The 20,970-nt window shown below is 43.6% G+C and overlaps 2 protein-coding genes across 2 annotated transcripts in view; one reads left to right on the top strand and one right to left on the bottom strand.

Moving 5' to 3' along the window:
- The window catches only part of LOC119162350 (uncharacterized), a 246,514-nt gene that overhangs the window by 99,039 nt on the left and 126,505 nt on the right, over positions 1–20,970 (top strand). The gene's annotated exons all lie outside the window — the stretch shown is intronic.
- On the bottom strand, positions 654–8,077 carry Srx (sulfiredoxin). The gene is made up of 2 exons (XM_037413599.2): positions 7,623–8,077; positions 654–1,403 (listed from the first exon to the last, which is right to left on the bottom strand). The coding sequence occupies exons 1-2, from the start codon at positions 7,938–7,940 to the stop codon at positions 1,194–1,196; spliced, it is 528 nt and encodes a 175-aa protein (XP_037269496.1). The 5' UTR covers positions 7,941–8,077; the 3' UTR covers positions 654–1,193.

Below are 20,970 nucleotides of genomic sequence, written 5' to 3'. Positions count from 1 at the left end.
GACGAAGCACACTTATCGATGACTTCCGCGATTCTATGTGCAACGTGCGCCATTTTGATTGTTAGGCACGCCGTATAGTGGAGGGCTCCGGTAATTTGTACCACCGGAGTTTAACGCGCACCTATCGATCCAAGTACACAATTCTCTCGCATTTCGACCCCATCGAAACGTGGCAGCCAAGGCCGCTATGAAACTCGCGACCTTCTGGCCAACAGATGATGTACACTTATTTCACGGATCCAATGGAACAAGTGTCTGTAAGTCTGTCAGTGACAGAGAACAGTAACGAAGTATGGTGTGCAGTCTGCATGTCAGTTCGCTCTATCGATAGAGCGAACTGACAGACTGCACACCATCTATCGATAGAGTGAACTGACAGAGAACAGTAACGAAGTATGGAGTGATTTGGCTTACCTTTACGTACGCCATAAAAAAAAAAACGCATCTGAGAATAAAATAAAGCAGAGTAAATGCAGTGTTGCACATTTCACTAAAGCGAGCTGTTTTACAGCGCTTTCTGCAAATTTTCATTTTCGCTGCGCTTTGTGCCGGTCAACATAAAATACTGATAATCGCAAAAAACAGTTAATTAATCGCCAACTGATTTCAAGTTTAGCGTATATAATTGTACCAGAAAGGAAAACAAACGCAAGTTGAACAAAAGTAGATGAAGTTTATTAGAGGCACATACGAAAGAACACAGTGAAAACATATAACAATAAAATAAAGGAGCGCATTTATAATGGGACAGGATCGGCTCGTGCAATAAAATGTAAATGTCGATAACAGGGGTAAAGCATTTCGTTAGAACACAATGTCGTAGCTTTCGCTAAACACACTAAGCTCGATATACGATACGAATACGAAGGGGGCGATGTAGGGCTCGCACCAAAAACATCAAAAACTTTTCATACATGCACGCACACACTCCACGCGCAGAAAAACGGACACAAAACCATTACGAAAAAAAGCATCACGAGCTCTTTCCACAGAGAAAAACAAAAAAAAAAAACAATATTACGAGCTATGTGCTCGCGTGCGAAATTCGACTCGCCAAACCTGTCTATTTGACGATTATATATGCACTCGAGAAGAAAAAAACTGCGCGAGGCGGGATGCCAGCACGCGCTTTTGGACGGCTTTGAATATCGCGAAGTCGTTCAAGGCCAGGGATGGAGGAGCAAGCGGGTCCATCACTTGAGGTCGGGCGTTGAGGCGCCCAGATAGGACTGCAGGTCCCTGACCGTGGAGCGGAAGAGTTTAGCCTTGGCTGTGGGCAGGCCAAGTCGCCGGTATGCCTCGTAGCGGTGACAGCCTCCGAACGAGTAGTAATAGTTACCGCCCTCGCGGCCCGTCACCCAGAGCACGTCGAGGGGAGGCACCGAGTCCCGCTGGGCCGGATCCTGCGGAGGACCAGGATGCATTACGAAGCGAGCGATTTCAGCGCTGCGAGCAAACAGCCAATTTTTTTTTTCATAATATGCGTTCAGGGGTTCGTATTAATAAGAACAATGAAAGAGATTAACATGCACGCGCGCGCATGCGTGCACACATACACGCAGACGAAGAGGGACACGAAGAACGTCGAGAAAGGCAGTGAATTGTAGTTTAAAAACTGCTTAGTTTTACTCCATTTTTACTCAAGAAGGAAAAAAGGACCTACATCGAAAAATGTCATGGCTAAAGAAAAATGTCGACTAAATTGAACTTAATAGTACTATGAAGGGTAGAGGTGTAAGTTTCTCACTTGCATCGTAGTGAAAGTGAGAAACCGGGGGTAATGGAGCCGGTGCTCAAGCCGGACTAAAAGCGCATTGAGTAAGGCACAGGAAATAAATTTGGCATTGTTATTCTAGCGTTGTGCTTGTCTAGAACAAATTATAACATCCAATTAGGGCATACAGGGCATTTCAAGAAAAGTGTCCAATATTCTTTAAAAATTACAGAAAGGAGGTATCTGCGAGCTATTTGCGGCGTTGCCTTCCTGTGGCAGGAGGCATGTTCAGATTGGTTCAGACATTAAGTATGGCAGTAATTATCAAGACTAACACAATTAACATTTTAACGAGTAGTGATAGCCGGTCGAGTCTAATGGGCGAATTCAAGCCCTTCCTACGAATAGTCCATAGCCACTTTGAAAGTTTGGAAAAGCAGCCACTGGTAATAACCGCGGAGCGATGCAATCTGGCCAGTTTAGCTGGCGAAACCCAAACCGACGCACCAAACAGCACATCTACCATTCACTTCGACAGCATTCTCAATGACGACACTGTTTACCTCACATTGCCGGAGAAGAATAAGCGAGCGTCCGGCCTCGAAGAGAAGTGTCTAAATAGGTGAACAGTAATATGGGAAATTTCAGAGAACTGAGCGATGCGACGGCTTCCGGTTCGACGCACCACGCGGGTTAGCGGAGGCACGCGCGCATTTTCGTACCGCTCCGTTGAAAAAAGCACCTCTTCGTGGAATGTCAGTGCTTTAAAGTTGGTTTTTTGTTTATGCTAACTGTGACTGCGTCGGTGACAAGCTACAAAAGCCATGAACGGTACGAAAACTTTTTTATCACATTAAAATGATCTTCAGTGCTTTTATGCCGCTCGAAGTTACCGTCAGTTTGGCTAGCAGATCAGTCGGTACAGAAGACAGTTTTCATAGGATACGTTACTGCAGATAAAAAATCACAAATTTAAAGATCTAAGGGGATGGGGGATGATAGCAGTGTGCAAAGAGTTTATTTCGGGATCGCTGCTTCGGCCGACATCGTCAGTCGATCGACATAAAGCGCATCACTCATTGAACGCGTTGAGATATCTTTCTTGTTTCTTTATAGCCTTCAGCGCGCTATAAGATGCAGTTTTAGTCTAAGCCACATGCTTATTCGGACGCTTATCTTGGTCAAGCTGCGTGGAACAGCGGCATACAAACAATGCTGTCAAACATAGACGTTGCCAGATAATCGAAACACTGCGCTTATTTAACACACTTCTTCCTTTGTGTGCCGTCCTGGCGCACAGTTTGACCTAGATAAACTCCAATAGACTCGTCCAGCACTTCGTGTAAACTGAACCTGCGACCTTCGAATGACGCAGGTTTGGTTTCTGCCCACGGCAAGTTATCTTTTCACCCACTTTTCTTTCTTCACATTTACATTACGATTCAGTCTAATAACTTCCCCTATACTTTCCTTGGCATTATTATCTGTTAGATCTCATTATTATTGTGTCAATATATATATATATATATATATATATATATATATATATATATATATATATATATGTGCGTGCGCCTTTCTAAGGCATTAAACTGAAGAAAGACGCTCCGGTCATTGCGGTATAGGCTTTACAACTTCATCCGTTCCGCCTTGGGGTCTCAGAAGCTGAAGACCACGCGAACTGCGCCCTAAAAATTGTTCAATGAAACTCACATTTGTTAATTTCCAAGACTAAGTGATTTGAGAATACCATATCGAAAGCTGTAGTAGTTACATTTTTTTAAAATAATAATGCAACGCTATGCGTTTGTATCGAATGCCCCGCCGAGGTGGTGTCTATCGTTTATGGCGCTCGACTGCCGACGCCAAGGTCGCGGGATCGAATCCCGCGGCTACAGCACGCGAATTCCGGTGGAAGCATGACGTTGGAGGCCCTTGTAGTAAGATTTCGGTGCACGTTAAAGGGGGGAAAAAAAGGATGCCTTCCAATCACTCCCTGTTTTCGGGACATAAAACCCCGACAATGGTTAGTTTCCATCGAATGCCATTCGTGCTCGAGGTGTGATGCTTGGCTGCAGCACCCCCACCTCGCATAATTTCGATTCTAATTCTGGACAAGTTTATGGCACAAAAAATTAGCCAGACAGAGGAAAATGCAGTAACTAAAGGTAATTTGTACTCTCATAGTTCACCAAAGAGTGACGTGCACACGAGAGGTTAATCGGAACCACAGTCGCACACTGGCGCAATTGCGTCGTTATAAATGTCTCTGTACAGAGTGGCTAAAAAGTATAAAAAAAGTTCACCTGTAGGCAGAGAACGACCAGACGCGTGCACTGCATGCACAAAAAAAAAGAAAAAAAAAACCCCACAGGTTTCAGTATTTGAAGCACGCACGCCTCATTTCATGCAATCCACGGAGTGAGCGCACTGCACACTGCCAGCAGGTCTGTTTGTCTGCTTCGGTGGCCTTGGGTGCCGTTGAACTTAGATGTGTGTTCGATCAGCGCCGACGCGGGGGCTTGGCAGCAGCGAACACGACAAAGCGCAATGTATCGAGAACGCTGTTTGTCCGCGGACCATTGGACACGCTCGAAAAACCGTCGAAGTCATTAGAAAGCTGGCAACTTTTGGAGACTGCTTGTTTATACCCCCCGCCCCCCGTCTTTTGTTTTTGTGGTTGTTCATATATCTGAGAGAGAAGCATTATGCTCGATCGTCCATGTGAACAAGAACGGCTCCAGGTGCTGTATTCTGCTGAAAATGTTGCCTATCACTATAAAACCATCGGTACGGATCAATGCTCTGCCCGGTATACGGCTTCGTTCTGCGTAATATTTGCGCAGTTACATACGAACTTCAAGTATTTTATCTCATTTTTATCAACTGCCGATAATGCTTGGCTCGACAACGTCATGGTCGGACAGTACGGTTCATAACAGGGCACTCGAGATTCACGCATGCGATAGGACTTGTCTTTTATCTGGAGCTAAAGGTAAAAAAACCAAAGGCGCACAACGAGTACGTCGACCTCCACAGCGTGTTGACACCATCAGGCCATTAGCCAGAAAGAGACGCCATCAAATCTGCAAGACATGCGTCTAAATCTAGAGAGCGTGGCATAACTCGAGAAAGCCGGAGCACGAACAGCATGTGGTGATGTCTGGCTATAAAACAAAGAAAGAGGACCTACCAAAGAGGCAGAGTATGCTTCTTGCCGAACTGCAATTCATGTACTGGGAAATATAAACACAATGTTTCCGGTGTGATGTGTGGAGTCGTTACTGTCACAAAAGCACTTTGACTTGGGCGAGTTGGTACATAATTGGAGAGGCTTCAGCGCAATTTAGACGAAGACCAGATGAGACAGCGCTCGTCTGTGTTCTGTGTGTCTCCTATGGTCTTCGTCTAAATCGCGCTGAAGCCTATCCAATCGTTACTGTCGGATCTGTAGACGAGGTATGTACGTGCGCATGTGCCTCTAAAGGCGCTTTGGGTATTGTGCACGTTAACGTCCCACATACCAAGTGAAACTGAAAACGCGATATTAGGAATAATCGCATTTATAGCCACCATCTTTTCGAGCGACGAACATTGTGAAGCAGTTCACCGGACATCGAATGATATATTAAAGTAAAAATGCACTATGTTTATATGACTTATGTGTATATGTACAAGCTGGAAAAGTATGTTGAGGTGCTCGTACGTACAGGTGGAGTAATAAGGAATTTGTGTCGGTGAGGGCACGCCCTTAATCTGAGGAGAGGCCCAGGAAGACTTGTGTGATCGATTGTCATTTTGTGCACTGCGTCTGATGGCAGAAAGATTTTGGGAGGGGCAAACGGCTGGTGAACCACCTCCTGCCGTACACCGCTGTTGCGTACAGTTTCACCCTGCTGACAATGAAATTGATGCCTCAAGCTGATTAATAGTAATAATAATATCCGTGGTTATACGTTCATAAAGCACGATGGTATTACGAGGCACGCCTTAGTGGAGGGCTCCGAAAATTTTGTCCATTTGGTGTTCTTGAGCATGCGCTGACATTGCAATGTACACGGGCCTTTAGCATTTTGCTTCCATCGCAATACGACTGCCGCGACCGGGATCGAAGCCATGACCTTCGGGTCACCTCAAGATTATTTGCTATGTTCTACCGGTTGCAAGCACACAAATGCCCATTTCCCTTACACATTGAAGCTTGCTTATTCATGGTGTATTTTACACGAAGGTGAAGCTGTTCTGCTCAATTGGAACTGTTCTATACTGTGTCATGCTGTCTAACTAGCTGCTGATGCCTGCCTAGTTTCTAGCATGAGAAACTGGTAGAAGTGGTGGTGGCGGGTAAGGACCGCAACAGCCAGGCACACAGCAGAAGTTATTAGAATTATTACTGCGCACATACCCACTGCGCAGACTGGTCATGAATAAAGTGCTTAAGAATGACTTTCAAGAAGAGGGCAATAAAAAAGTGAAAAGTTAACAACTACAGTAAAAATTTGTACGAGGGATGGAGCAGAAAAACGAAAAGCACATTACGCATAATTTAAAGAAATTTATATATAAAAATATAGGTAATAGTTTTAACAGAGAATCAGCTGGTTTCAGCACAATAATTTCGCACCACCCATCAAACATGCCTGCTTATGAAACCAATGATGCACACTTCAAAAGACGGAATTCGAGCCTCAGACAAGATTACAGATTGTAGCGAAGTTCGTAGTCCTGCATTGTGTTACACAGGGTCACCTACATGTCAAAAATAAACCATCATTTGTTTCCTCCAGTCCACATACAAGAACTGTGACGAGACAACGTAAGGTCGGCCACGTTCATATATCACTGAAGCTCTCACAAGACAAAGACCACAGTAGGTACCTTAGTCTCTTCTTGCCTTGTATTATGCCTAGATGCTGGAAGGTGGTGACCGAACAGAACTAAACCTTGGTTGATGAAACGTTTATCATCGGCCCGCGAGATCAGACACTTTAGAATTTTGGAGTTTGGCTGAGTTGGCGGCTTAAAAGTATGTGGATTTTCAGAGAAATAAGTCATTGCGCAATATGACAATACTTTCTTGATGTCATGCCTGCGATACCGAGAAGTCGTAATGTGAGCAGGTAAAGAATGAGAAAAGGGGTATATTCTAAGCATAGATTAATAATTTTCATGGGCGATGGGCCTTTATGACCACGTACCAGAACTAAACGAAACCTTCTGAAGCACGATTTGACCAATGCGTGAAACGTCGTCAAGACAGCTATTGTTGAACAGAACGCGGTCTTCGTCTTTTCTGAAACGTGCAAACAGGGAGGTCCTGACCTGCAGAGGCAGCGACAAGAACAGTAGGCGCGCCTACAAGAAAAGGGAGCGGAATATTCAAATAACAAGCATATGTGGCTGCTCGAGCACTGGATGAGCTGGTTGCTACCGAACACAAATTCAATTCCCAACTTATTTCGTACCAAACAGATCAAGTGACGAGAATCATACTGTACTAGAATGACGGAGCTCGTTTGCTCTCAAAGCTGTACACGCTTCACCATGTCAGTTTGTACGACACCGATGATCATCAATACTTTGTACAATTTATTTTCCCTGTTCACATAAGTATTCTGTGGGCCATAATTATTTAAATTATTCACTTAACCTACCTATTAGCCATAGAAAGCGTGACTGCGAGAACCAGCCTAGCATTGCTGGCGGGGAAGAAGCAGGAGCGTAATATCAGAAAGACAAAATCCACACAATATTCCTTACACGAAAAACAACACCCTGAAGGGTGTACAAATTTCGAGAAACGTACTGAAACCACACTGAAATGTTGGCACCCTTTTTGACGGGTGTGAAAAAAAGGCGGTGGACACCCTTCGCAAAGACAGTAGACAGTTGCATCTACTGGGCGCACCTTGAGCGTTTCCATCAGGCTGGCCACTTTGGCCTCGTCCAGGACCGGGGTCAGGGGCCTGATGAGGACGTTCACGGGAATATCGTGCACCTCGGCAATGTGGGCCGAGTGGATGCTGTAGTCGTGTGCCCTTCCAGTCGACATGGTCATCGCGCAGTGTTGTCGTGCCTGGTCGGAGTCACGAGACGTGCAGTGCGCCCGATGGTTCGCCCAGCTACGAGTGGTGGCGGGGCCTCCGAGAAGCAGCAATCGAAGCAGGCCGCCACACGTCAGTGCGCGCAGTGGCGAACTTACGACACCGCCGCTTGGGATAAACATACCAGGACAGGTTCTCTTGCTCTTGTCTCTTTTTGCCTTATCGCAATCTGGGCCGCCGTGGCCGGGCTTCCCCGATGGCCTCGAAAGCCCGGCCAAACAGGAAAGAAAGTGCCACGCCTTCGTCCGCCACGAGCCGCACTTGCCGCAGGCATTGTTTATGTGTTTGAAGCGCCACCTTGTGGCATTGCGGAGCGTCTAAATCAATCGTTTTAAGCATGCAGCAATAGATGTCGCGAGCCGGCACGGTTGAAAGCTGACGACGCTCCGTTCGGGTGCTGCGTGCGGTTTTTAGTGCTTATAGCTCACGGAGATGAAAATTAAAGTAATGCACAAACACTTCCATTGACAGTATTTCTCTGTGACAGTGGTGGTGTTTGTGATGATTATGATAAATATTGTTACTGTGGATATTGAATCAGGAGACCAAACTCTTCTAATTGCTTCACAAAGGTTCTTTGAGTAGGTACTTTCTGATGTGATAACACATGGCCGTTTCAGTATCTGAGATCTCATTCTGCCCTCTCCCAGTGCTCTTTGTCCTTGCGCAAGTTTTACAGAAATAACATGCAATTTTGTACTTTATAATGAGTTTTGTCCAGTGGGAACATGAGATCTCATCAACGAAAATTATGGCGGCATCATACAGCCTCCACAAGCTTAAAGAATAAGAGCAATAAACGAATACATTCGAAGGCAGTTATCTCCTAATTGTGCAGATGACTGTGCCTGTTCTTGCTTACACATGTAGTTGCTTGCCTTTTTTTAAAAATATTAACAGCAAAGCTGTTGTAGATCATTGTAGTTTGTGTGGTGTTGAAAGAACAAACAAACACAGGTGGCCTACAGCGGCAGAGGAATTGGACCAGCCAGCCAAACAAGTACAGCAGCTGCAAGCATTAAACAAAAGCTCTGCTCGGCGAACACACGAGAAAGCATAAGTGTGGCTTATTAGCGCTACCGGAAGCTAAACGAAGTGACCATAGAAAATGGCGCACAGAGAGTATTTATCGAGATAAAGAGAGAAAGAAAGCGATAGAAAAAAAGAAAAATAAAGACAATAAAGACATTAAAAGATCAAAAGAGAGAGAAATTCAAAGAAAGAAGAGTAAGCAATACAGAGAGAGAAAGGAAAAATTTTGAATTGACGAAATGAACTGCAACATTGATATACGATTCCTCATTCAGATAACTCAAAGTAGCAATTGTCAAGGACCCTCCTAACAACACGTGCAAGAGGCAAAAGAATCTTGGCAAGCAGTGAGTAATATATTTTGCACAGTTTCTGGTGCGTCAGTAATAAAGGGAGAGAATAATCATAAATAAAAATCATGATAATCACAAATGCAAAAAAGTGAGATTAAAAAAGAACACAGGAAAAAAATCACAAAGATAATTTGTAGAAACTCAAACAAAGATAAATGTCGCGCACAACTAGCAACGTGAACAAGTATCAAATATAGGCTAAATTAAAACATTTAGAATTGGTAACATTACCTTGCGAAATTGTACCGAAGACTGAACCTGATGAATTCTATATGCGTCTGACAAAGTGTTAATGAAATGCTCCTTAGTTCTACGTTTGAATGATAATAATAAAGATGTATTTATATCCGACAGCAATGACTTTAAAAGTGATAGGCCTGAAAATGCGAGGGTAAATTTCTCATCATTTGATATGTGGTGTTTAATGTCCCAAAACCACCATATTTCTTCAAGCTTTAGGAATAGATAGATTAGGTTGTTTTAAAATGCTTTTTATTATTGCTACTTTTGAGGCTGGAGCGAGTAAAACCTGGTGTATTGAGCTCGGTATTTACAAAAAGAAACAATAGTAGTAAGAACTTATGATTCAACAGCATACGTAATTACAAAACACTTAGAGAACGAAATACGGGAAACAAGCTGAGGACGTTGTGTGCGATTGAACTGTAATTATTTGCAATAACTACTTTGGAAAAACGGCACGTCATGAAAATGCGTGGCGTTTGTATTACCTGAAGATTAGAGAATGAGAAATACTTGTGTATGTGCGTGTAGTATGAGGGCATAAGAATGTTGATAAAACACAAAACAAACCTCGCGAGTGTTTATGGTGTAAATACTAAATGAGATTTTTTTGAATGAGTGATTGAGTATGGCACTCGAATTGAATAAACTCATCTGCAGCAACACCAAGAAATTCAACAGACACAGATCTTGCAATCAGATCATTATTTAGGGAAACTGTAGCAAAATGATTGAGCAAAGTATTTGAGGAACGGAATACCATAAACGTTTTCTTGAATGGGCCAATTATTATCTCAGTTATTACACACGATGAAAAAATATTTGCTAGGTCGGCGTGAAATATATCCTCCAATGCATCAGAATGTTTATCATAAAAAATTATGGTGGTTTCTTTATAAAAAAAAAGACAGTGTGCATGTGTAAATGTCAAAGGCAGATATATGATAAATATGAGAAATAAAAGTAGCGCAAGTACTGATCCTTGAGGAACTTCTATATTTGTGACTTTGAATGCGGAGACGACTGAATCCATTTATACTCTACATAACAGGTCTATTAATGTTACGAAATAATCATAACAGAAGACCAGAAATAACGTATAATTCAACTTTGCTTAAAACTATACGATGGTTGATTGAATCAAAAGTCTTAGAGAAACCAATAAAAGAGCACCGACTGAAAAGCATTGGATGGTGGCTAATTCAACGCTTTCAGCAAAAGCAATAAGTGCTTGTTCAATAGACTAATATTCTCGAAAGCCAAATTGATCATCAGGTAAAAGACTGAATTTGCAGAAGTATTTAATTGCCGTCGGGATCATGTCCCATATATATATATATATATATATATATATATATATATATATATATATATATATATATATATATATATATATATATATTATTTATAATTAGGAATCGAATCAAGGAGCGCACTTATGAAAATTTGGTAATTGTTAACTCTACGTATCGGCCGTGGCACGGCCTTCGTCAGGATTAACAGAAATACGAGTATGTGGCCGCTTTTATGGGCAGGTACGAACACGTCAGTACAAAACACGTGCGATCAGCATGTGAATGTCACAAAAATTCTTTGAAACAGCCGTGACTACACTAAATAAACCATTAAAAATGTAATACAATAGACAAGATTGTGGGCATGTAAAAGGCATTTGTAACATTCACCATTGACGACGAGGATCAAGCATGAAAAAAATAAATAAATATGTGATAACCTTTAGGAAGTATACAACACGTCAGGGATGCTTTAAATATTTCTCAAAATTTCGCACGTCAGGGCATCGTAGAAAGGCATGACACTTTGCCTACGCATTCGTTAATGCCGGATAACAGACTGTTGGACTTGTGAATCAAGAACGATTCTCGAATTTCGCAATCATGGTGCGATTTAAAGCCCGATTCTAATAGTGTCACCATAATCTTGTCAAACGAATGACCTGGTAGATGAAAATGCTTGGACAATGGAAGATGTGGCAAACTGCTTACGTGTGATTTGTGGTTGTTGAAACGGATGCGAAAAATAGCTTGCCTGTGAGCAAGCAAGTTATTTTTCACCCACTTTTCTTTCTTCTTATTTATATTACATCGGTTCTAATAACTTCCCTATACGTTTCTTGGCATTATTTTCCGTTAGATCTCGTTGTATTGTGTGAAAACACGTAAAAACGAGCAACTATATATATATATATATATATATATATATATATATATATATATATATATATATATATATATATATATATATATATTTGCCACAAAGACCACTCTGCTATGACAGCGTATTTCAGCCTACTAACGTTCTATTTATTGCAGCATTTGCGGCTGGTGGTACGCCGATCGCGGGGAAAAAATATCAGCCTGTTCTCTGCATTACGATTGAGATGGTGTGAAGGGCGCGCATCGTCCGTGCTCTACGAGGCGTAGGCACCTATGCGCGCGCACTTTATTTGTGATGGGGGCAGCTTGTACACGGTCGTCTTTCATGAAAGGAAACACGTGGACGCGTGGCCTGCGCTCTGCGGCGGCTGCTTACAGCCCCATCAACCAACAGCAAAAGGAAACATCTTCGTTTTCAGCGTAGTCTGTTGCCGAAAAAAATAATAACTAGTTATGGCGGGTAGACAAGCGCTGCTAAATTGCACTCGTTTTCTGCTCACGCCTGGAGTGCGTAGTCCACTGCCAACATATCAAACGTTGTACGCGACCACGGCGCAGGCTGCAGTAATCGCCCGATATCGCTCACCGGGAACGTAATCTAGCAGTGCTTGTCTACCGGTGATAACTCATTACCTTGCTTGGCCATAGATGACGCGAAAAGCAAACGTGCTTTCTTCACTGGTTGGTTGATGGTGCTGTAGGCAGCCGCAGCAAAGCGCAGGCCACGCGTTCGCGTGTTACCTTTCATAAAGAACGACAGTGTACATCGCGTGCTTTCACCAAAAATATTGCTTTTATGTTTTAGAGCATACGAAAGTCACTGTGGTCGCTGCAGATGCCTCGTTTGTGAAAGGAATGCACAGTTCAAGCACAGTGAACTAAGAACTGTGACACTTGTTAGATCACGCTCGCCCTTTGTATGTGCCTGTGCGTACGTTTCGTGCGTCTTTTGTGTTCGAGCAGTGCGTTAAGTGTCGAGCTGTGAACATTGTTAGACCATGCTTTCTTGGATGCGTGTTCTTTTCGGGTGTATTTCGTACTTCGGCAGTGCACGGCACGTTTTATGGGGTTGTTGTTCTTCGTGGGACATTCCACTCTGCTATTATTGCATTAATTGCTTCGCACAAGTGACGAAACTGCGGCTCTTTGTTTTTACGACCACGTTACTAAGTGAGGACAAAAGGCAAATTGGATGATTATTGCTTGTGCACTCATGGTCACGTTTTATATACACTGGCACAACTTCACCTGTTTTGAGGTGATTTGAAATACCCCATCGTAAAATAATTTGATTATTATACGTGCCTACGCAAGTGATATTTTTTTACACTGAAGCTTGCTTCAGTGGTGTCAGTACCTGAACCGGTTGTTTTAAGCGATTTGATGATATTACGAACTTCTTGTGGCGTTGTTAGGAATAAGGACAACGAATGAAAACATCGTAAAAGAGTAACATCGAATTAGGTTGATCGCTGCCTGAAACACTAAAATGATCACTGAAATAATCAGCATTATCTTCAATACATTCAGTAATATTGGCAATGTTGTGTTTTGCATTCGAGTTGCCACTTATAGTCAGAAAGAAAAAACTAATAGAGAGAAACAAGGAAAGATATAGAAAGAAGCCCAAAGAAAGATAGACAAGAAAGAAAGACAAAAAGACAAACGAAGAAATAGATTGGAAAAAGAAAGATAAAAATAGAGGGAAACAAAAAACAGACAAATCAGAACATAGAAAGAAACGGGCACAAAAAGAAGAAGAGAAACAGAGCCACATATAAAAAAAGAAAGAGAGAGAAAGAAGCAGAGTGAGAGAGAAAGCGATATAATGAAAGATAGCAGGATGAAGAAAGAGATAGAAAGATATATAAATAATCACACATGAAAAAGTAAAAACAAATTCAGCACCTCCCTGGTGTGGATGGTGGTGAGGTGGGTTTTTTGGTGATAGCTTATTCGAATGTGATACCTTTAGGTGATAGCTTGAGGTGGGTTTTTAGGTGATACCTCCAGAGGTTCTTAGGTGACAACTTGAATCGTCCGAGGAGCACCAGCCAGGTCCGCCCAGCACCGCACACGCTTCGCCGCCGCTGCCTGTTCTCGCATTCCGGGGTCAGCTTCTTGCTGAACACATTTCACAGCGGCTTTCTTGGCACGCACCATTGGATGGATGGATTGATAGGGCTGTACCGTTTAGATCGGGCAGCGGCTAACGACACCTCGCCGTAATATTTAGTGCACTACAAACTAGATTTACCTTTTTTTAACCTTTAAGTAGTTAAGTTGAGGTCTGGTACTTCGCAGTGAAGTATTTATTTTCACTCGTGCCTTGATTTTAGCCACCAATCAGATAACCTCTTTCTAGTTATTTCTACCCAGTACTACCCGCCACTCACCCAGAGTGCAGTTTCTCAAGAGTAATATCGCGGCATGAGAATATTATACTATCAAGGTTTTACCCGCCGAATGTTTCTGCAGTGCCTCCATGGGTCCTGTCTAAACCACCTGTTTGTCTAAGGATACCTCGAATTACGAAGAAGTCACTCGTTTTTTCTGTTGGCCTCAGACAACTGACCCTACATCAGATTTATACAACGTACGGTGATTCTCTACACGTGTACACCGACGGGTCCACCACACTAAACACCTCCGCCGCAGCCTTTGTCATCCCAGGCATGGATATCGCTCGACGATTCAAAGTGGACCATAAAACCACATCAACTGCCCAGAGCTTGTCGTTATCCGGGAGGCAATAAGATTTATTTCCGGAGAGCGACCTCGTGCCTGGACGATTTTCTGTGATGCCAAACCCGCTTTGCGAACCATTAATTGCATCATGAAGCAAGGTCCGTATTACATCTTGGCAATAGAAATCGCACAACTTATTCAGGTTGCTTCAACAAATGACCATCTTATCACTTTCCAGTGGATTCTCGTGCATCGCGGCGTGATAGGAAACAAAGAGGCAGACGCTGAAGCTAAAAATGCCTTAAGCAGTGCCCCTGAAGTACGCATTGCGTTTTCACGAGCTGACACGAACACCCTGCTTCGCTGCGTGATGAGCAGCTACGCACTTCAGCCAGCTTCAGCACTGGACCAAACCAGAACGGCGACACCGGCGACTTCACAAATGGGACCCGGAAATGAGGTTCCGCATGCCCCCTAAATTGAAACGGCAACTCACAAGTATGATCCACCGCATTCGTCTTGGTGTGGCGTACACCAGGCATTACGCACATATCATCTGTCGCAGTGACACCGGTTCTAATTCTGAACACTGTGATGTGCCAGAAACACTTGAGCACATATGTTGCGTCTGCCCAGCATACGCACGTGAACGACAAACACTGATTTCTTCTACTGAACGATATCGCAGTAGGTTATTAACTGATGAGACATGTTGGGTCCTTGGCCAGACACCAACAGTGCAATCGTGATCATAATAGCGGTTATAACATTTTTGGAAGCAACTGGACTATATGCGCGGCTGTAAAATTTGTCTTAGCTAGAAAAAATTTTACATACTCACCTTTCTATCTCACCATCGTCATCCATTAGTCTTTCTTCTCCCTTTTCCCCTTCCCCAGTGTAGAGTAGCAGGCTAGAGCAAGCTATCGCTCAGGCCGACCTCTCTGCCTTTCTGTAAATAAACCTATCTCTCCCTCTCTCATTTAAAGAATATTTTGCCCTCCCTGTCCCTAAACCCTAGTGCTTTGAAAAACTCTGCGCCATCATCCTGAACTATATGGTGAAGCCCTTTACAGAACATTATCAGGTGTTCGGCAGTTTCCTCCTCCTCTCCACACGCACTGCATACCGTGTCTACCCCTTCGTATTTGGCCCGATGAGTTTTGTTCGCAATAGTTCCTTCCTGGCTTGAAACAGTAGAGAACTACCTTAAGTATTATCATAGATCCTTTCCTTGGTAATTTCCCTCTTAAATATTCGATAAATCTCTAGCACGGACTTTTTAATCATGCCAATTCTCCACATGTTGGTCTCCGTTTCCTTTACCTTCTTCTTAACCGCTAGTTCTTTTTGGTTTGGCCACCTGCTGTTTTCGAAGTATTTAGCAGTCAACTTCCTGGTTCGCTTCCTCCATTTTGTATCGACATTCTTCATGTACAAGTAGCTGAAAACCTTCCTAGCACAACGCTCCTCCCCCATTTCTCTCAATCGCTTCTCAAGTTTTATCTTACTGCTATAGCTTCCCTGCTCTCAAATAATGTCCATCCCATATCACCTTGTACTCCCTGATTTGGTGTATTCCCGTGAGCTCCAAAAGCAAGCCTACCTGTTCCACGTTGCTTAAATTCTAATCTTGCTGGAACCTCTGATATCATGCACAAGGCCGCATTGCCTAAAGTGAGAACAGGAACCATGACCCCTTTCCATATTCGTCTCACATCATACCTATTGTAATTCCACCGTGCCCTATTTTTCACCACTGCTGCATTCCTGTTACCTTTAGTCGTTACGTATACTTCGTGTTTCCTAAGGTACTCGGTCCCATTGCTTATCCATACGCCCAAATATTTGTATTTATCTGTTATCTCTAGCGTGGCCTCCTGTATCCCAAGCTTACTGCCTTAATTATTATTAAAAACATGACTGCTAGTTTTTCCTTACTGAATCTGAAATATAACCTATCTCCCTCCTTACCACAGATGTCAATAAATCTCTGCAAAGATTCCTTGTTGTCGGCCATTAGCACTATATTGCCGCGAGGCGTATTGCGGATAGTGTTGCGCATGACCTCCCATGTTATTTGCCCTTCACACTTCTCAGTACTGTTGCAAATGATCAAATTATGCCTTTCACACATATCCATAATATTTTTACCTGTTGGGTCAGTATGCCCATCTACATCTTCTATATACGCATTCATATCTCCTAGTATATTTATATCGCACTCTCCTACTAATTCCTCATTATGTCATTTGTTATACTCTCTACCATTGCTTGGTTTTCGTCTCTGGCCTTTGCTCCCGTCCACAGGTACACCAAACCAAGGAGTTTCATGTACCCAGCTGCTTTCCCTTTTAACCATAAATGTTCCGTGCATCCATGCCTGACTCTTTGCCAACACACACTTTTATGTATAAATGCCTCAATTCCACCTCCCCTTTTCCTGTCTTCTTGATTGATGATTTGTGAGGTTTAAAGTCCCAAAACCACTATATGATTATGAGAGACGCCGTAGTGGAGGGCTCCGGAAATTTTGACTACCCGGGGTTATTTAACGTGCACCCAAATCTGAGCACACGAGCCTACGACATTTCCGCCTCCATCGGAAATGCAGCCGCTGCAGCCGGGATTTCAACCCGCGACCTGCGGGTCAGCAGCCGAGTACCTTAGCCACTAGGCCACCGCGGCGGGGCCCTGGCTTCTTTTCTATTGCAATATTCCCATAAGTAGTTCGGATTGCAAGGTGGTTGCTCCATGTCCCGAAGATGTGCCTCCACAACCCCATGTACCAACAGCTTCTCCTGCCTTAACTGCTCTGCTATCTCTTCCTAGTTAAACCTATTCCTGCCACCCTGCATGTTGATATAGCCTATGTCTGATTTAGCTCCTTCGGCCCTTGTGATTACGTCAACTTCTGCTTCCACGGACCCCACGGGGCTTGAATAATGGTGTCCATTCAGAAAAGTCTTTGGCGAAACTGTTGGCGTCAGAGCTCTGGGTATCCCTAAAAACGATATGGTATTTGTATGGTACGTATTTGTATGGTATAGTGCCATCTAGGAAAGTAGACGAGAAATGGCAATGACGACAAAAAATGCACACAGCTCCACATAGTATATCGTCACCCAACTGCGGTTCACATGTATCTCCATGGGACAGTGCCATCTATTGTATGATAAGGGAGACGCTATTGGGTACGCTGAAGTTACGAGGGCTCCTCCTAGACCAGACGGAGCTTCGCCACTATAAAATGTGTGTGCTTTGTTTGGCGCTAGTAGTGCAAAGGTGCCACGTTTTTTTTATTGCGATATCGATTATATGGATACTCTCGACAGGTTTTTGCCGTAACCATCCTCGTTACTGTCGCCATCACCGTGATGTCCCATATAAAGCCCAAATTGACAAAACCCCCTTGCATCGTACGTTTTACCCGAGTGCAATAGGTAGCCAGTAAAAGAGCGACGGACTGTGGGATGCACCGTCTGCTGCTGGCTTCCGGTTCGAGAAGAGTAGACGACGGCAAACCACTTCGCCGCAAGCCTCGGATTATTCGAAATTCGCACGCGTGGTCGCCCGTTTATCTTCATCCTGATAAACCATGGTCGTTTGTTCAGCCGTTGGCTGCTCTTACTCGAGCGTGAAAAGCAAACGCAGGTAAAATTACTAAGAAACGAAGAAAGAAAAACGAGGTGGGCAGCGGCTGAGAACAGAGCCACAGTGACAGGTAGCCTTTGAGTAGGGAACATTGAAGCCAGAGTGTGCGCAAACCATTTTATCACAGGTACGTGTGTATTCCACACTAAAAAAAAGGTTACGCATGAATTTGCCGCGAATATTATATGGAGAACTAAATTGTCGCGCAGGCGCGCCTAGCAAAGTTATTATGGGAACGTGCGGCGAAATCTACCTGCCATACGAGATGAGCGCCGGCCATTGAACCCAGATATATGACAAATAACGCGAAAGCTTCACTCAAGAGTAAGTTTACACGAAGAACTGGACGAATCCATTTGCGTTTATCTTGGTCAAACTGTGCGCCAAGACGGCACCCAAAGGAAGAAGTTCGTTAAACAAGCGCACGGTTTCGATTATTCGGCGCGGTCTATGTCGGACCGTATTGGTTATGTGCCGCCGTGCTGCGCAGCTTGATCAAAATCAGCGTTCAAATGAGCACCTGGCTTCGACTAAGGAATGCATCTAATAGAGTGCTGAAGGCTAAAAAAAAAGATATTTCAACGCACTCAATAGGTGCTGCGCTTCATGCCGATCGACCGATGATGTCTTCCGAAGCAGTGATCCCAAAATGAACTCTTTTGGTGATTTTTTTTATTTGCAGTAACGTATCATACAATAAAAACTGTTTACTGTATCGATTGATCTGCTAGCGAAACTGAAAGTACCCCCAAGCAGCATAAAATAATTGCAGATCATTTTAGTGCGATAAATGAGTTTTCTTACCGTTCATGGCTTTCTTAGCTTGTCGTCGTCGCAGTCACGGTTAGCAAAAAAAAAAAAAACAACTTAAAGCACTGACCTTGCACGGAGAGGTGCTTTTTTTTTCAACGGAGCGGTACGAAAATGCTTGCGTGCCGCTGCTAACCCGCGTGGTGCGTCGAACCGGAAGCCGTCGTATCCCACAGTTCCCTGCGATTGCCCATATCACCGGTCACCTACTGCGCGCAAGAAGGGGTGACGAAGACGGCTCTACATAAAACTCCGGTGCATTTTCGACAGTATAGAGATAAGGCCGTTTTCAAATAGCATTGATAGTCCTGTAACCGTCGATTTTGTTCGTACTGCAGAGAGACGCGTCAATGATTAAAAAGAAAACATTAAGCGATCAGCCTAAATCGAAACCGAAACAGGGAGCTGCCGCTCAATTATGAATATGCGATTACGCCAAGACATAGGCTACCCGCCAACATGATTGACCAGGGTGTCACAGTACACGTGCTTCTTCTATCGGGTGAAAAGCAAGTTGGAAATGTCCTCCGAGGCGGAAGCTGTTCCAGCTCGTCTGAACTTACCGATGACGAGTTCAGAGATGATTGCAGCTACTATTTGGGCGCAGAAACCTTGCCTTTTGATTTGGACTCACCGGTGCGTGAAGCAGCCGACGACGGCGCACGCATAAGCACTCCATCTTTGTCGCTAAGCAAAGCAGAAGTAGCATTCATAAGCGACACGTTCCGGCCCTTGCAAAGACGAGTTAGCTGGAGAGCTCTGCGCAGCATCCACATGCGCAATATTTTTCTTGATTTCTGTTTAGCTTGCAGAAACAGTTCTTTCATATTTTAATGTTTCTACTTTCACTCCTTCACTAGTTTGCTTTTTTCTTATTCAGTGGGACAGCCCGAAGCGGCGCCTCACAAAATATTCACAGTTGGTTGTTGCGGCCACCGATTTTGGCAGTTTTTTTTCTTTCTGTGCCCTTCTGAGTGTCCCCCTCCGAACAATTTTCCGCAACATATATAAAGCTGACGGCGTCGCTTCGCAGCCATTTGTTGGATAAACCGTTGCCTTAGGCTGTTTTAGTGTAAGCTTTATGTAGTCGCATTTACAAGGTATTTGTAAACTGGTAGCGTAATTTCCATAGAAGGCCATGGATTCATTAGTCGGCGGCTCGTTGCCACCGTTGCCATCTACGTGGGAAGGGGACAACCAACAGCAAACAATAATAATAATAAGATTAAAAATATGACGTCCCAACCGGAAGTGGTAGCGGTGTCACGCATTAGCCCTACATGACGCTAAATTGAAATTTGTCTTCATTGCTGACCTTTTAGGTGACTTTCTTAATACGCGATTTGATTGCGCCTTATGAATCGCTAATTGCATACGGAAGAGAAAAAAAAACGAAAAAAAAAAACAAAAATTGAGGAAGGAAATTTGTTTTATTAGCAAAATGACGTACTTACAATATGCATAAAAACTTCGCCGAAGCAATCGTGAGACAACTCTTCACGAGTACACTAGCATAATAGTTCGAAAACTCACGTTGCCCAATCGCCGAAAACCACTGCAGCGAGACGGCACCTTTGAAAATACAGCTTTGGCAGCCGTATAGAGTACAGCGTCTCGTTGCTTAGCGTGTCGCGTTCACCGTGACCAAAGGCGAGGGCATGCCGGTCGTGCACCAGCGAAAGCAGTCGGCAGTCACAGGAGCGGCTATCTACACATTCTGTAAGCTAGTTGAGCTATGAAATGTCACACAAGCAACACGAGTAAGCAGCACATAAAAAATAAGTAATCTACTCAAGGTCCGCACAAAAACTATATACCACGGAAAAGTGAACGATTCCTCGTTGACCTGGTAATCCACCGAACCATTGCAAAGAAAACGCCAAACTAACCGCATGCTCTGTTAGTAAATTGCCTGGATACGCACCCCCTCTCCACTAATGGCATTTGACAAAAATTTGAGGCACTCAGCCATTTAGCCAGGTGTGAGATGCACCATAAAAAGGTTAAGGTTAATTTTGACATATCTAAAATTATGACTATTTGAAGAAAAAATACATTGAGTTTTTCGTTTTAGTTGTTTGTCCCATTTTTACCTAGTCCCGCTTCCATCGTCGGTGGGCGTCGATGCCTGTCGCAATAGGTTTCGGACACTTTTTGTTCCATGTTTCATGATCCATGTAATTTGACTACGGTAT

The sequence above is a fragment of the Rhipicephalus microplus genome, chromosome X, assembly GCF_043290135.1.
Source record: "Rhipicephalus microplus isolate Deutch F79 chromosome X, USDA_Rmic, whole genome shotgun sequence".
Lineage (NCBI taxonomy): Eukaryota > Metazoa > Arthropoda > Arachnida > Ixodida > Ixodidae > Rhipicephalus > Rhipicephalus microplus.
This window is presented reverse-complemented; position numbering and strand designations above follow the sequence as displayed.

What these genes read in the sequence shown, in the direction of transcription:
- Srx (XM_037413599.2), bottom strand. Translation starts at nt 7,940, where the DNA reads ATGTTTATCCCAAGCGGCGGTGTCGTAAGTTCGCCACTGCGCGCACTG. An exon ending in GCCTGATGGAAACGCTCAAG is followed by an intron (nt 1,404 to 7,622) that starts GTGCGCCCAGTA and finishes GGTCCTCCGCAG; the next exon opens with GATCCGGCCCAGCGGGACTC.